The sequence below is a fragment of the Oncorhynchus nerka genome, linkage group LG6 (assembly GCF_034236695.1).
Source record: "Oncorhynchus nerka isolate Pitt River linkage group LG6, Oner_Uvic_2.0, whole genome shotgun sequence".
NCBI classification, from domain to species: domain Eukaryota; kingdom Metazoa; phylum Chordata; class Actinopteri; order Salmoniformes; family Salmonidae; genus Oncorhynchus; species Oncorhynchus nerka.
In genome coordinates, this window is record NC_088401.1 from 66376557 (window position 1) to 66392601 (window position 16045).

A 16045-nucleotide genomic window follows, 5' to 3' on the forward strand; every position below is an offset into this window, starting at 1 on the left:
TCTCTCTCTCAAGGAATAGAGAGACTAGACATGTGCTTTCTGTGCTCTCTCTCAAGGAATATAGAGACTAGACATGTGCTTTCTGTGCTCTCTCTCTCAAGGAATAGAGAGACTAGACATGTGCTTTCTGTGCTCTCTCTCAAGGAATAGAGAGACTTGACATGTGCTTTCTGTGCTCTCTCTCAAGGAATAGAGAGACTAGACATGTGCTTTCTGTGCTCTCTCTCAAGGAATAGAGAGACTAGACATGTGCTTTCTGTGCTCTCTCTCAAGGAATATAGAGACTAGACATGTGCTTTCTGTGCTCTCTCAAGAAATAGAGAGACTTGACATGTGTTTCATGTGCTCTCTCTCAAGGAATAGAGAGACTTGATATGTGCTTTCTGTGCTCTCTCTCAAGGAATAGAGAGACTAGACATGTGCTTTCTGTGCTCTCTCTCAAGGAATATAGAGACTTGATATGTGCTTTCTTTGCTCTCTCTCAAGGAATATAGAGACTAGACATGTGCTTTCTGTGCTCTCTCTCTCAAGGAATAGAGAGACTAGACATGTGCTTTCTGTGCTCTCTCTCAAGGAATAGAGAGACTTGACATGTGCTTTCTGTGCTCTCTCTCAAGGAATAGAAAGACTAGACATGTGCTTTCTGTGCTCTCTCTCAAGGAATAGAGAGACTTGATATGTGCTTTCTGTGCTCTCTCTCAAGGAATATAGAGACTTGATATGTGCTTTCTGTACTCTCTCTCAAGGAATATAGAGACTAGACATGTGCTTTCTGTGCTCTCTCTCAAGGAATAGAGAGACTAGATATGTGCTTTCTGTGCTCTCTCTCAAGGAATAGAGAGACTAGACATGTGCTTTCTGTGCTCTCTCTCAAGGAATAGGGAGACTTGATATGTGCTTTCTGTGCTCTCTCTCAAGGAATAGAGAGACTAGACATGTGCTTTCTGTGCTCTCTCTCAAGGAATATAGAGACTTGATATGTGCTTTCTGTACTCTCTCTCAAGGAATATAGAGACTAGACATGTGCTTTCTGTGCTCTCTCTCAAGGAATAGAGAGACTAGATATGTGCTTTCTGTGCTCTCTCTCAAGGAATATAGAGACTAGACATGTGCTTTCTGTGCTCTCTCTCAAGGAATAGAGAGACTTGACATGTGCTTTCTGTGCTCTCTCTCAAGGAATAGAGAGACTAGACATGTGCTTTCTGTGCTCTCTCTCAAGGAATATAGAGACTAGACATGTGCTTTCTGTGCTCTCTCTCAAGGAATAGAGAGACTAGACATGTGCTTTCTGTGTTCTCTCTCAAGGAATATAGAGACTTGATGTGCTTTCTGTGCTCTCTCAAGGAATAGAGAGACTAGACATGTGCTTTCTGTGCTCTCTCTCAAGGAATAGAGAGACTAGACATGTGCTTTCTGTGCTCTCTCTCAAGGAATAGAGAGACTTGACATGTGCTTTCTGTGCTCTCTCTCAAGGAATAGAGAGACTAGACATGTGCTTTCTGTGCTCTCTCTCAAGGAATAGAGAGACTAGACATGTGCTTTCTGTGCTCTCTCTCAAGGAATATAGAGACTAGACATGTGCTTTCTGTGCTCTCTCTCAAGGAATAGAGAGACTAGACATGTGCTTTCTGTGCTCTCTCTCAAGGAATATAGAGACTTGACATGTGCTTCATGTGCTCTCTCTCAAGGAATAGAGAGACTTGACATGTGCTTCATGTGCTCTCTCAAGGAACAGAGAGACTTGACATGTGCTTTCTGTGCTCTCTCTCAAGGAATAGACTTGATGCTGTTGTTACCTCATGAGTATTGTCCTTGAGTTGAAGTACAGTAGAACTACGTCTTACTGAAGTCAATGTTGAGTTGAAGTACAGTAGGACTACGTTTGAATGTTCTGTCCGTTTAGTGTTCTGAAACAACCAGTAGTGGCGCGTGGTTAAAATCACTGGGGAAGCCCAAAAAACAAGGCATACATGTGTTGTGAAAATTGCGTTGTTTGCTCTATAAATCCTGTTAATTTATTTGCCTTGCGACTGTGATATATACCCTAAGGCCGAGACAATAATAAGACACAGAGGAAGAATGAATTCAACCACACCTTTGTTTCATCACAAAACCGGAAAAGCAACCTTTGTTCGGTGAAGTCTACAAAGCATACGGCATGTAACAAATAGTTACATGCAACTGCCGCGCAACTCTCCTGGGACTGCCGCACAGGAGAAATATCAGGCCACAGCGAGAATCACAATATTGAACTTCACTAGAATAGTGGTCACCAACCGGTCGAGTGCAATCCAAGGCATTCCTAGTCGATCGCCAAACATTTTTGTAAAAACCCAACGACAAGGCTGTTGGAGGTAAGTGCACCCGATTCAAACTGTTGCCTTTTGAACCATTTCATGTATCTGAAGGGTCAAACTCTGTCTTCCTGGTGGGCCTGGAGGACAAATCAAGTCCACTATAGGTCTACCACTGGCCAATCGGATGGCTCAGATTAACGTGTCTGCAATAACGTAACAGGCATAAAAGAAAGCTACAGCAAAGTTGATACTGTGAGGTTTCAAAACGTTTAAAACCTTGACTAGAGTGAGACTGTCAACGAATACAGCAAAGAGCTGCTGTTTTTATGAGTGAGTTCATGTTTAAGTTCTTACTGAGCACTGTCAACACTTTGTATTCAACCCTTTTATAAGCCCGTACTCTACACAGACTGGTGCGGCATTAGCAATCAGACCTGCAGTAGGCCTACAGAGCATTCGGGAAAGTATTCAGACCCGCTTGACTTTTCCCACATTTTGTTACGTTATAGCCTTATTGTAAAAATGATTCAATAAAAAATGTTCCCCATCAATCTACACACAATACCTCATAATGATAAAGTGAAAACAGGTTAAAAAAACTAAACAGAAATACATTATTTACATAACTATTCAAACCCTTTAGTATGAGACTCGAAATTGAGCTCAGGTGCATCCTGTTTCAATTGTTCATCCTTGAAATGTTTCTACAACTTGATTGGTGTCCACCTGTGGTAAAATCAATTGATTGGACATGATTTAGAATGGTACACACCTGTTTATATAAGGTCCCACAGTGGACAGTGCATGTCAGAGCCAAAAAAAGCCATGAGATCGAAGGAATTGTCCGTAGAGCTCAGAGAAAGGATTGTGCTGAGGCACAGATCTGGGGAAGGGCACCCAAAAATATCTGCAGCATTGAAAGTCCCCAAGAACACAGTGGCCTACATCATTCTTAAATGGAAGATGTTTGGAACCACCAAGACTCTTCCTAGAGCTGGCCGCCCGGTCAAACTGAGCAATCGTGGGAGAAGGGCCTTGGTCAGGGAGGTGACTAAAAACCCAATGGTCACTCTGACAGAGCTCCAGAGTTCTTCTGTGGAGATGGGCAAACCTTCCAGAAAGACAACCATCTCTGCAGCACTCCACCAATCAGGCCTTTATGGTAGAGTGGCCAGACAAAAGCCACTCCTCGGTAAAAGGCACATAACTGCCAGCTTGGAGTTTGCCAAAAGGCACCTACGGACCCTCAGAACATAATAAACAAGATTATCTGGTCTGATGAAACCAAGATTGAACTCCTTGGCCTGAATGCCAAGCGTCACGTCTGGAGGGAACCTGGCACCATCTCTACAGTGAAGCATGGTGGTGGCAGCATCATGCTGTGGGGATGTTTTTCAGCGACAGGTACTGGGAGACTAGTCAGGATTGAGGGAAAGATGAACGAAGCAAAGTACAGAGAGATCCTTGATGACAACCTGCTCCAGAGTGCACTACCCTCTCCATAATGATCCTCTCTCTCTCTTAATACAACCCTCTCTATAATGATCTATAATGATCCAACCTGACAGAGCTTGAGAGGATCTGCAGAGAAGAATGGGAGAAACTCCCCAAATACAGATGTGCCAAGTTTGTAATGTCTTACCCAAGAAGTCTCAAGGCTGTAAACGCTGCCAAAGTTGCTTCAACAGGGTCTGAATACTTATGTACTTATGCAATGACATCTCCTGGTTTCAATGATGTTTCTAGAGACAATATCTCTCTCTTCATCACTCAATACCTAGGTTTACCTCCACTGTATTCACATCCTACCATACCTTTGTCTGTACATTATACCTTGATGCTATTTTATCGCCCCCAGAAACCTCCTTTTACTCTCTGTTCCAGACGTTCTAGACGACCAATTCTTATTGCTTTTAGCCGTACCCTTATTCTTCTCCTCCTATGTTCCTCTGGCGATGTAGAGGTGAATCCAGGCCCTGCAGTGCCTAGCTCCACTCCTATTCCCCAGGCGCTCTCTTTTGATGACTTCTGTAACCGTAATAGCCTTGGTTTCATGCATGTTAACATTAGAAGCCTCCTCCCTAAGTTTGTTCTTTTCACTGCTTTAGCACACTCTGCCAACCCGGATGTTCTAGCTGTGTCTGAATCCTGGCTTAGGAAGACCACCAAAAATTCAGAAATTTTAATTCCAAACTACAACATTTTCAGACAAGATAGAACTGCCAAAGGGGGCGGTGTTGCAATCTACTGCAAAGATAGCCTGCAGAGTTCTGTCCTACTATCCAGGTCTGTACCCAAACAATTTGAACTTCTACTTTTAAAAATCCACCTCTCTAAAAACAAGTCTCTCACCGTTGCCGCCTGCTATAGACCACCCTCTGCCCCCAGCTGTGCTCTGGACACCATATGTGAACTGATTGCCCCCATCTATCTTCAGAGCTCGTGCTGCTAGGCGACCTAAACTGGAACATGCTTAACACCCCAGCCATCCTACAATCTAAACTTGATGCCCTCAATCTCACACAAATTATCAATGAACCTACCAGGTACCCCCAAAGCCTTAAACACGGGCACCCTCATAGATATCATCCTAACCAACTTCCCCTCTAAATACACCTCTGCTGTCTTCAACCAAGATCTCAGCGATCACTGCCTCATTGCCTGCATCCGTAATGGGTCAGCGGTCAAACGACCTCCACTCATCACTGTAAAACGCTCCCTGAAACACTTCAGCGAGCAGGCCTTTCTAATCGACCTGGCCGGGGTGTCCTGGAAGGATATTGATCTCATCCCGTCAGTAGAGGATGCCTGGATATTTTTTTAAAATGCCTTCCTAACAATCTTAAATAAACATGCCCCATTCAAGAAAATTAGAACCAGGAACAGATATAGCCCTTGGTTCTCCCCAGACCTGACTGCCCTTAACCAACACAAAAACATCCTATGGCGTTCTGCATTAGCATCGAACAGCCCCGTGATATGCAGCTGTTCAGGGAAGCTAGAAACCGTTATACACAGGCAGTTAGAAAAGCCAAGGCTAGCTTTTTCAAGCAGAAATTTGCTTCCTGCAACACTAACTCTAAAAAGTTCTGGGACACTGTAAAGTCCATGGAGAATAAGAACACCTCCTCCCAGCTGCCCACTGCACTGAAGATAGGAAACACTGTCACCACTGATAAATCCACCATAATTGAGAATTTCAATAAGCATTTTTCTACGGCTGGCCATGCTTTCCAACTGGCAACTCCTACCCCGGTCAACAGCACTGCACCCCCAACAGCAACTCGCCCAAGCCTTCCCCATTTCTCCTTCTCCCAAATCCATTCAGCTGAAGTTCTGAAAGAGCTGAAAAATCTGGACCCCTACAAATCAGCCGGGCTAGACAATCTGGACCCTTTCTTTCTAAAATTATCTCCCGAAATTGTTTCCACCCCTATTACTAGCCTGTTCAACCTCTCTTTCGTGTCATCTGAGATTCCCAAAGATTGGAAAGCAGCTGCGGTCATCCCCTCTTCAAAGGGGGGACACTCTTGACCCAAACTGCTACAGACCTATATCTATCCTACCACGCCTTTCTAAGGTCTTCGAAAGCCAAGTCAACAAACAGATTACCGACCATTTCGAATCTCACCATACCTTCTCTGCTATGCAATCTGGTTTCAGAGCTGGTCATGGGTGCACCTCAGCCACGCTCAAGGTCCTAAACGATATCTTAACCGCCATCGATAAGAAACATTACTGTGCAGCCGTATTCATTGATCTGGCCAAGGCTTTCGACTCTGTCAACCACCACATCCTCATCGGCAGACTCGACAGCCTTGGTTTCTCAAATGATTGCCTTGCCTGGTTCACCAACTACTTCTCTGATAGAGTTCAGTGTGTCAAATCGGAGGGTCTGCTGTCCGGACCTCTGGCAGTCTCTATGGGGGTGCCACAGGGTTCAATTCTTGGACCGACTCTCTTCTCTGTATACATCAATGAGGTCGCTCTTGCTGCTGGTGAGTCTCTGATCCACCTCTACGCAGACGACACCATTCTGTATACTTCCGGCCCTTCTTTGGACACTGTGTTAACAACCCTCCAGGCAAGCTTCAATGTCATACAACTCTCCTTCCGTGGCCTCCAATTGCTCTTAAATACAAGTAAAACTAAATGCATGCTCTTCAACCGATCGCTACCTGCACCTACCCGCCTGTCCAACATCACTACTCTGGACGGCTCTGACTTAGAATACGTGGACAACTACAAATACTTAGGTGTCTGGTTAGACTGTAAACTCTCCTTCCAGACCCATATCAAACATCTCCAATCCAAAGTTAAATCTAGAATTGGCTTCCTATTTCGCAACAAAGCATCCTTCACTCATGCTGCCAAACATACCCTTGTAAAATTGACCATCCTACCAATCCTCGACTTTGGCGATGTCATTTACAAAATAGCCTCCAATACCCTACTCAACAAATTGGATGCAGTCTATCACAGTGCAATCCGTTTTGTCACCAAAGCCCCATATACTACCCACCATTGCGACCTGTATGCTCTCGTTGGCTGGCCCTTGCTTCATACTCGTCGCCAAACCCACTGGCTCCATGTCATCTACAAGACCCTGCTAGGTAAAGTCCCCCCTTATCTCAGCTCGCTGGTCACCATAGCATCTCCCACCTGTAGCACACGCTCCAGCAGGTATATCTCTCTAGTCACCCCCAAAACCAATTCTTTCTTTGGCCGCCTCTCCTTCCAGTTCTCTGCTGCCAATGACTGGAACGAACTACAAAAATCTCTTAAATTGGAAACACTTATCTCCCTCACTAGCTTTAAGCACCAACTGTCAGAGCATCTTACAGATTACTGCACCTGTACATAGCCCACCTATAATTTAGCCCAAACAACTACCTCTTTCCCAACTGTATTTAATTTATTTATTTATTTTGCTCCTTTGCACCCCATTATTTTTATTTCTACTTTGCACATTCTTCCATTGCAAAACTACCATTCCAGTGTTTTACTTGCTATATTGTATTTACTTTGCCACCATGGCCTTTTTTGCCTTTACCTCCCTTCTCACCTAATTTGCTCACATTGTATATAGACTTGTTTTTTTACTGTATTATTGACTGTATGTTTGTTTTACTCCATGTGTAACTCTGTGTCGTTGTATGTGTCGAACTGCTTTGCTTTATCTTGGCCAGGTCGCAATTGTAAATGAGAACTTGTTCTCAACTTGCTTACCTGGTTAAATAAAGGTGAAATAAAAAAATAAATAAAATAAAAATGTAAAAGTGATATTTCAGTTTGTATTTTTTTTTATACATTTGCAAAAAATCCATTTTAGAATAAGGCTGTAACGTAACAAAATGTGGAAAAAGTTGAGGGGTCTGAATACTTTCCGAATGCACTGTATATGCAAAAAGACCATTGCCATATATGGATTTACTTTGAACTGGACTGTGTTACAGTCGTGAGTAGATGGCCTTGTTTTGAGGTCAAAGCGAGAGCTGCATGTAGCTACCTGTGCACATTTTGTTCATATCCTTTGCTAGTTAGTGATTTTTTTAGCCCAGTTATAGATAATTTGTTGTTAGCAATAGGGGAGTGATTGCTTCCCACAAGAGTACAAAAGATGTACATTTCCTTTGAAAAGCGAGTCAGGTAAAGAGCTTTTTTTTGTCTTAAAGGGGCAGTGTTGTATTTTGAGACAGGCTTGAATAAGCTAAGTAGTCAGAAAAATAATGCATTTTATTTTGTAATGTGGTTGCTTGCATCAAACATCACAACAACATTTTCAGACACCTTCTTGTCTGAAGGACAAGTGGATAAACAGGTTCATGTCAAGCCCTGCATGTTCTTTTTATTTTAAATATTATGGAATGTAGGCCTACAGTACATTGAACACCACACATTGGTTGCTACTGTAGGCAGAACGATAGAATAACTATTTCCATGTTCAAATGTTATGGAATGCATTTTCTCCATATTTTTTTCAATGTTAGACACTGTTAGGCCTACATTCTGATCAAATAGCCACAGTTACCTACTTGCTGCTGCTGGAAGTTGCACAGAAAATGTTCAAGTTTTCGCTCAGCAGACCTGAAATTTGCTCAGTGACGGAAATAATTAAATGGGACATTGGTTACATGACCTACAGCATGGTCAAGCAAGATCATTTTTGAATCACTAAACAACGATTGATTTAGAACCACGGAGAGTTACCGCAAGTCGCAAAGCTAGCTAGCCACTGGAGGACAACATCAACAAGATGCAACAATTCAAGTTGTTTCTGTCAATGACGTCTGCTCTCCATGCGATTTGATGGGAGTGACAACAAATCCAATCTGTCATATACTTTTTTGGGGTGTGCCAGGACCATTTATATTTGAGCTCACTCAGTTTAGCTCAACGCTGATTGGCTATTATTTTATACTTTTTTTAATCAAGGGAGGCCAAATGCTCGCTGGCTTTCCTTGCATTCAATGCTACGGGTAGCAACAATGTCAACTCATTTGGACCAGACAGCATCAGATAGATGGCCAACACGTAGAGAGACAGAGGGGTGCTGTTTCAGTTGCTTCCTCCTGTGAGATACATTCAGCCTCTCGCGGATTTAAGGAAAATGATGAAAGACAAAAGACGAAAGATAAATTATTTCTTTTTTTTCTTATTTTTATCTTGGTACATTTTTGGGGGAAGCCTGGCTTCCCTTGGCCTCCATGAATACACGCCATTGGAAACAATGGAATTTTACGTTAGTAGGGGAGCCAGCATATTACTATAGCAGAGGCCTCCATGAATACACGCCACTGGAAACAATGGACTTTGAAGTTAGTAGGGGAGCCAGCATATTACTATAGCAGAGGCCATAGAAATAACCGGGGAAAGGATTAATATTTTTGATGAAATCGATCGCCCATTGCCTAATACCAGAATTAAGATGGACCTGCCTATTTGTATAGGTATCCGACATTAGAAATGAAAACACATTTCTTGAGCATCCATGGCTTGCGTATCACATTTGCAACATAGATCATGCAATGGATGCATGCACTGTTGGGAGCTAAATTGGTGGCTATAACCTACCTACTTTGTTGGATAATAATCACGGTTGAAAAATTAATCATAAACTAATTTACTAGAACATGACAGCCAGCCAAAGGTTAGCTACCTCTTTTTGAACTACTTATTGCTAGTTATTGATTTATTGAAATGACCGTCGTAGTAGTTGAAAGTTGGCTGTGTAGCTGAAAAGTCAGAGCCGAAGGGAGCGCAAGTCTATTACAAGCAGCGCCCAGACCTTCAATCAGGAGAATATCACATTTCCATGTCCACCAGCTTTTCACAGTTTCTGTAATCGACATAACTGCATCTAGCTACTCGTTACAGTAGCTATCTATCTAGCCAAACTAGCGTGCTTTGTTACATTTATTAGCAGTAGGACTGCATTTTGAGAGGTGAAAAATGTATGCACCATAGCCCCGGTGCCCAGAGGTCCCATCGTGAGCTGCCAACTCCTCTCCGCCTTGTTTGTGCACTGTGCTGACCTTCCAATAATGACATGAATAAGAAGTTTTCTAGACTGAGACCATTTTGTCTAGGGCTCTTTGGAACAATTGTACAGCGAAGACTAATCATTACAACAATTATTATCTGGGTGATTTCATTTGTCGGACGGTGCTCCCAAGATAAAAAATAAAAAAACAGGTCACATAGCAAAATATTTGGTGACACTTTAGAGCCCTGGTTCCAAGTGTGTGTGTGTGTGTGTTTCATGACCAATCAGGTAAGATAGAGACACATTTGAAGAAGCTATCTTTCAAATGGATTAAGCTACGACATATTATGACCCCATCACTGAAATATAAGACTCTCAGGAACATGTATGTGTCTTCTGTTTCCTTCTACAATGACCACAAGCCACGCAGGACTCATTAGAACAGAGTGGACAAGACCAGGCACTAAATCAGACTTTCAGAAAGACGATCATGCAAAATTACAGCCTGATGAACTTCCCAATACCTTCTCCTGATGAATTTCAGTCACTTCAACCCATACTTCTTTCAGATTGATATACTGTCAAAAGTACTGTCAGACTGATTTGTAATAGACTGTCATTACCCCAATTTAAAAAGTGAACATCACATTTTTGTATACGTTGGGGTTGCAAAAATGTTTTGATATCAAAATGGGGTCGCAGGCCAAAAAAGTTTGGGAAAGCCTGGTGTACTCTATATTTGCTGTACTCACCACGAAGAGGGTACGGAAGGAGGCCAGGTCACCGAAGAAGTCCTCGACGCAGAGGACGTGGGGGTCGAAGGCGTAGTAGCTGCCCAGGCTCTCGTATAACTTCTGCATGTTCTTGTGCATGGTGGACAGCTTCTCATATTGCTCCCGTGAATGTTTTGAGAAGCCGTGAGGGAAGGTATAGTCAAGGAAATAAACATTTTGTTTGATCAATGGTACTGGTCAGACCTGGGGTTCAAATACCCTAAAAATAGATTAAAATACTTTATCTGTGTCTGTTTGGGCTTGCCTTGCTCAATAAACCAATAAAAAAGTCCCACAACTGTAAACTGCACCCATCTGGCACTCAAGGCAAACGCTCAAAGTATTTGAAAATATTTTTCAAGTATTTGAACCCACGTCTGGTACTGGTGCGACAACACAAAAATGATACTACATTTATTTATTTTATTTTACCTTTATTTAACCAGGCAAGTCAGTTAAGAACAAATTCTTATTTTCAATGACGGCCTAGGAACAGCGGGTTAACTGCCTGTTCAGGGGCAGAACGACAGATTTGTACCTTGTCAGCTCGGGGGTTTGAACTTGCAACCTTCCGGTTACTAGTCCAACGCTCTAACCACTAGGCTACCCTGCCGCCCCTGTAACACTTTGTCACCATGCTGTGTGATGTTACACAACAATAGACAGTCATCATTGAGCTAGTTATCAAACCACCACCTCCTTTCATTCACTTGTTTGTAAACACACCCACCCACACTGAGAACGCAAACCAAAAATGCTGAAAAAGCCATCTCTATTCAGACAGGGAGAGGTCAGAGAAACTAATGTGTGTGTTTCAATAACCTCTCCAACTCACTTTGGAGTCATTGGCACAGTGGGCTAATAGCGCACAGCCCGGGAGTAATGGAAATGTATTTTGTAGTCAGCTGCGACACAGATGGCTGTTGGAATAGCTGATTGCAGTCATTGTTCTATTGTTTCTCCCAACAAGAGCGGGGTCAGTTTGTCTTGAACCGCGGCCCACGCCGCACTATGTAATTTACTGAGCAGATAAAGCACTTTCTACTGGGTGAATGGCTATTGACAGCTGCTGTCCATGCACTATTATCCCAGAGGACCACATGGAGCCCAGACACTGGTCATAGACTCTGGTTGTTCTGCCACAAACACAGACGGACCCACACACAGTGTGACAGTGTGTGTGATGAGGTGAAAAGCACACCTCTATTGAACACACTGTGTAAAACAACTCACAGCAAGCATGGAAAGCCACACACATTCAAGCAGATACACAAAGCAGTGTGACAGGACACACACTGCGGTAGTTTTCAACCCTACTCGCCTCAGCCTCAATGTTCAGGTCACTGTCAGCAACACACAATCACACTGAGGCTAATTGGACAACACAGCATCAAACACCCCCACTGTTCTGTCAATCACGCACATCACGTTCATCTATCTACCTGTATCTTCCCATCCATGCATTTCTGCATCTGTCCATGTCTGTCTAAAGCTGTCCAAGGCTGTCTATAGGCCTATGGGCTGGGCTGTGGATCTATGGATGGGCTGGTGTGTATGTGGTCTATCAGGGGTTCTTTTGGGGGATCCTATGGGGGTGTGATGACCGATCTGCGGCCTTGCTACATCTGTGTCCTGGCCGACGTTGGGTCCAGCTGAGCGAGGATGAAAGCAGGGCCGGCAGGAGGCCAGACAAGCTGGATTAGCTCTCAGCGGGTCAGTGTTAACCAGACCTCAACAGCAGCACTGGCAGTGACCAGCACTACAGCCCATACAAGCCTGGTGATGCTAGATTTATCTAGCTGATAGATGTCTTTATATCTCTCTTCCTCCCCTTCTCTCTTTCTGTCACACTGTCTATCTCGCTTACTCTCCCTTTCTCTCTGTCTGTCTGTCACTCACCATTTGTCTCTCTCTCTGTGTTCCTCTCTTTCTTTTTATCCATATTTTTCTCTCTCTCTTTCTTCCTCTCCCATCAGCTCCCTTTAAAGACCTAAGGACTTGGATGGAAGGGTGTTTACATCAAACCTTGTTTCCACACATCCAATCTCTCAAAGGCACCAACTTTCCACAAAGTTATACAGTGGTTCTACCTCTCGCCTATATTAAAGTCCTTCTAAACCATATTAAAGTCCTTCTAAACCACATTACAGTCCATCTTAACAACAATAAGGTCCTGTTCAACCACATTATGGTCCTGCTTAACCAATGTTTGTGAATATTTCACTCCCATTAACCAGCTGTCAGCAGCACTTTTAGTGTCACTCGATAATGAGCCCAAATATTTCATAAAATCCACAAATTATGCCAGGTTTGAGTGTTTCACACCAATACTCCCACTCACTTTGTCATATGATTCAAGCTTAATATTCAACCTAATATTGCTTATACAATCCAGGGTACGCAAGCTCGGTTACAAAATACAGGACAATACTATTATTACAAACTTATTATAATATATTTTGGTAAAAGAGTGAGAATAGAGAACAGTGTGATGGAGAGGAGTCGTCAATGGACTAAGGGCTGAAGTAAGTAAGTAGTGGGGATGAGAAGTGTTGAATGGATGATGCAAGGAGGTAAGTCAAAGCTCAGGTAGCTGTGCTTGTGCTGCTTACTTGGCTGTGCTGTGGTGGAGCATGCATTCTGTGCCGTTTGCTGTTTAGCATGAATAACTGAGCCTCGGTACACCAGGATAGTTGGATCAGAGCAATGAAGGGATGCTGTCTGTCTGCCCAGCTGTCTCTCTGTCTGTCGGTCTCCCGCTGGGGACTGATGTGAGGCTCAGTGGGCTTCAGCTCTTGTTATTTCCACATTAAAGCCATGTCATATTGACAGTATCTGACAACAGACTGTCCTACAGCAGTGCCAGTATGCAGCATTTTCAAACTGCATCTCTCAATATCCGATACAGTCTCTCTCTGGCAGACTCCTCATGTTGTGATATAGTCTCTCTCTGGCAGTCTCCTCATGTTCTGATACAGTCTCTCTCTGGCAGACTCCTCATGTTCTGATACAGTCTCTCTCTGGTAGACTCCTCATGTTGTGATATAGTCTCTCTCTGGCAGTCTCCTCATGTTCTGATACAGTCTCTCTCTGGCAGTCTCCTCATGTTGTGATATAGTCTCTCTCTGGCAGTCTCATGTTGTGATACAGTCTCTCTCTGGCAGTCTCCTCATGTTCTGATACAGTCTCTCTCTGGCAGTCTCCTCATGTTCTGATACAGTCTCTCTCTGGCAGTCTCCTCATGTTGTGATATAGTCTCTCTCTGGCCGTCTCCTCATGTTCTGATACAGTCTCTCTCTGGCAGTCTCCTCATGTTGTGATATAGTCTCTCTCTGGCAGTCTCCTCATGTTCTGATACAGTCTCTCTCTGGCAGTCTCCTCATGTTGTGATATAGTCTCTCTCTGGCAGTCTCCTCATGTTCTGATACAGTCTCTCTCTGGCAGTCTCCTCATGTTGTGATATAGTCTCTCTCTGGCAATCTCCTCATCTTGTGATACAGGCTCTCTCCGTTAGTCTCCTCTACTCTTTCTTTCTCTCTTCCTGTTCCATTGTCCTGCTTTTTTCTTTCTCTTTCTCATTTTCTTGCTATTTCCCCATTCTCTCCATTTCAAAGAAACAAACACACACAACAAGTCCCATACTCAGAGACTCACATGGACCACGAAATTATCTGAGCGGAAAGAGAAAGAAGGGGCTCAAGGTAAAGTATGACAGCCTCAACTGGTTCTCTGCCTGTTTGTCAGTCTCCTCTGGGTCTGTCTGTCAGTCTCCTCTGGCTCTCACCTGTTTGTCATCTCCTCTGGCTCTCTGCCTGTTTGTCATCTCCTTTAGCTCTCTGCCTGTTTGTCATCTCCTCTGGCTCTCTGCCTGTTTGTCATCTCCTAAGGCTCTCACCTGTTTGTCATCTCCTCTGGCTCTCTGCCTGTTTGTCAGCCTCCTCTGGCTCTCTGCCTGTTTGTCAGTCTGCTCTGGCTCTCTGCCTGTTTGTCATCTCCTCTGGCTCTCTGCCTGTTTGTCATCTCCTTTAGCTCTCTGCCTGTTTGTCATCTCCTATGGCTCTCACCTGTTTGTCATCTCCTCTGGCTCTTTGCCTGTTTGTCAGTCTCCTCTGGCTCTTTGCGCATTTGTCATGTCCTCTGGTTCTATGCCCGTTTGTCATCTCCTCTGGCTCTCTGCCTGTTTGTCAGTCTCCTCTGGCTCTTTGCCTGTTTGTCAGTCTCCTCTGGCTCTTTTCCTGTTTGTCAGTCTCCTCTGGCTCTTTGCCTGTTTGTCAGTCTCCTCTGGCTCTTTGCCTGTTTGTCAGTCTCCTCTGGCTCTTTGCCGGTTTGTAAGTCTCCTCTGGCTCTCTGCCTGTTTGTCAGTCTCCTCTGGCTCTCACCTGTTTGTCATCTCCTCTGGCTCTCTGCCTGTTTGTCATCTCCTTTAGCTCTCTGCCTGTTTGTCATCTCCTATGGCTCTCACCTGTTTGTCATCTCCTCTGGCTCTTTGCCTGTTTGTCAGTCTCCTCTGGCTCTTTGCCCGTTTGTCATCTCCTCTGGTTCTTTGCCCGTTTGTCATCTCCTCTGGCTCTCTGCCTGTTTGTCAGTCTCCTCTGGCTCTCTGCCTGTTTGTCATCTCCTCTGGCTCTCTGCCTGTTTGTCATCTCCTTTAGCTCTCTGCCTGTTTGTCATCTCCTATGGCTCTCACCTGTTTGTCATCTCCTCTGGCTCTTTGCCTGTTTGTCAGTCTCCTCTGGCTCTTTGCGCATTTGTCATGTCCTCTGGTTCTATGCCCGTTTGTCATCTCCTCTGGCTCTCTGCCTGTTTGTCAGTCTCCTCTGGCTCTTTGCCTGTTTGTCAGTCTCCTCTGGCTCTTTTCCTGTTTGTCTCTGCCTGTTTGTCAGTCTCCTCTGGCTCTTTGCCTGTTTGTCAGTCTCCTCTGGCTCTTTGCCTGTTTGTCAGTCTCCTCTGGCTCTTTGCCTGTTTGTCAGTCTCCTCTGGCTCTCTGCCTGTTTGTCAGTCTCCTCTGGCTCTCACCTGTTTGTCATCTCCTCTGGCTCTCTGCCTGTTTGTCATCTCCTTTAGCTCTCTGCCTGTTTGTCATCTCCTCTGGCTCTCACCTGTTTGTCATCTCCTCTGGCTCTTTGCCTGTTTGTCAGTCTCCTCTGGCTCTTTGCCCGTTTGTCATCTCCTCTGGTTCTTTGCCCGTTTGTCATCTCCTCTGGCTCTCTGCCTGTTTGTCAGTCTCCTCTGGCTCTTTGCCTGTTTGTAAGTCTCCTCTGGCTCTTTTCCTGTTTGTCAGCCTCCTCTGGCTCTTTGCCTGTTTGTCAGTCTCCTCTGGCTCTTTGCCTGTTTGTCAGTCTCCTCTGGCTCTTTGCCTGTTTGTCAGTCTCCTCTGGCTCTTTGCCTGTTTGTCAGTCTCCTCTGGCTCTTTGCCTGTTTGTCAGTCTCCTCTGGCTCTTTGCCTGTTTGTCAGTCTCCTCTGGCTCTTTGCCTGTTTGTCAGTCTCC

At 44.3% G+C, this 16045-nt stretch overlaps 1 protein-coding gene across 6 annotated transcripts in view; it reads right to left on the bottom strand.

The window, feature by feature from the left end:
• The window catches only part of diaph2 (diaphanous-related formin 2), a 736531-nt gene that overhangs the window by 128364 nt on the left and 592122 nt on the right, over nt 1-16045 (bottom strand). For all 6 annotated transcript variants that reach the window (XM_029662409.2, XM_029662408.2, XM_029662405.2 and 3 more), the window contains one exon: nt 10536-10700. In XM_029662409.2, the coding sequence (XP_029518269.1) occupies nt 10536-10700 (165 nt within the window). The remainder of the gene's footprint in view (nt 1-10535; nt 10701-16045) is intronic.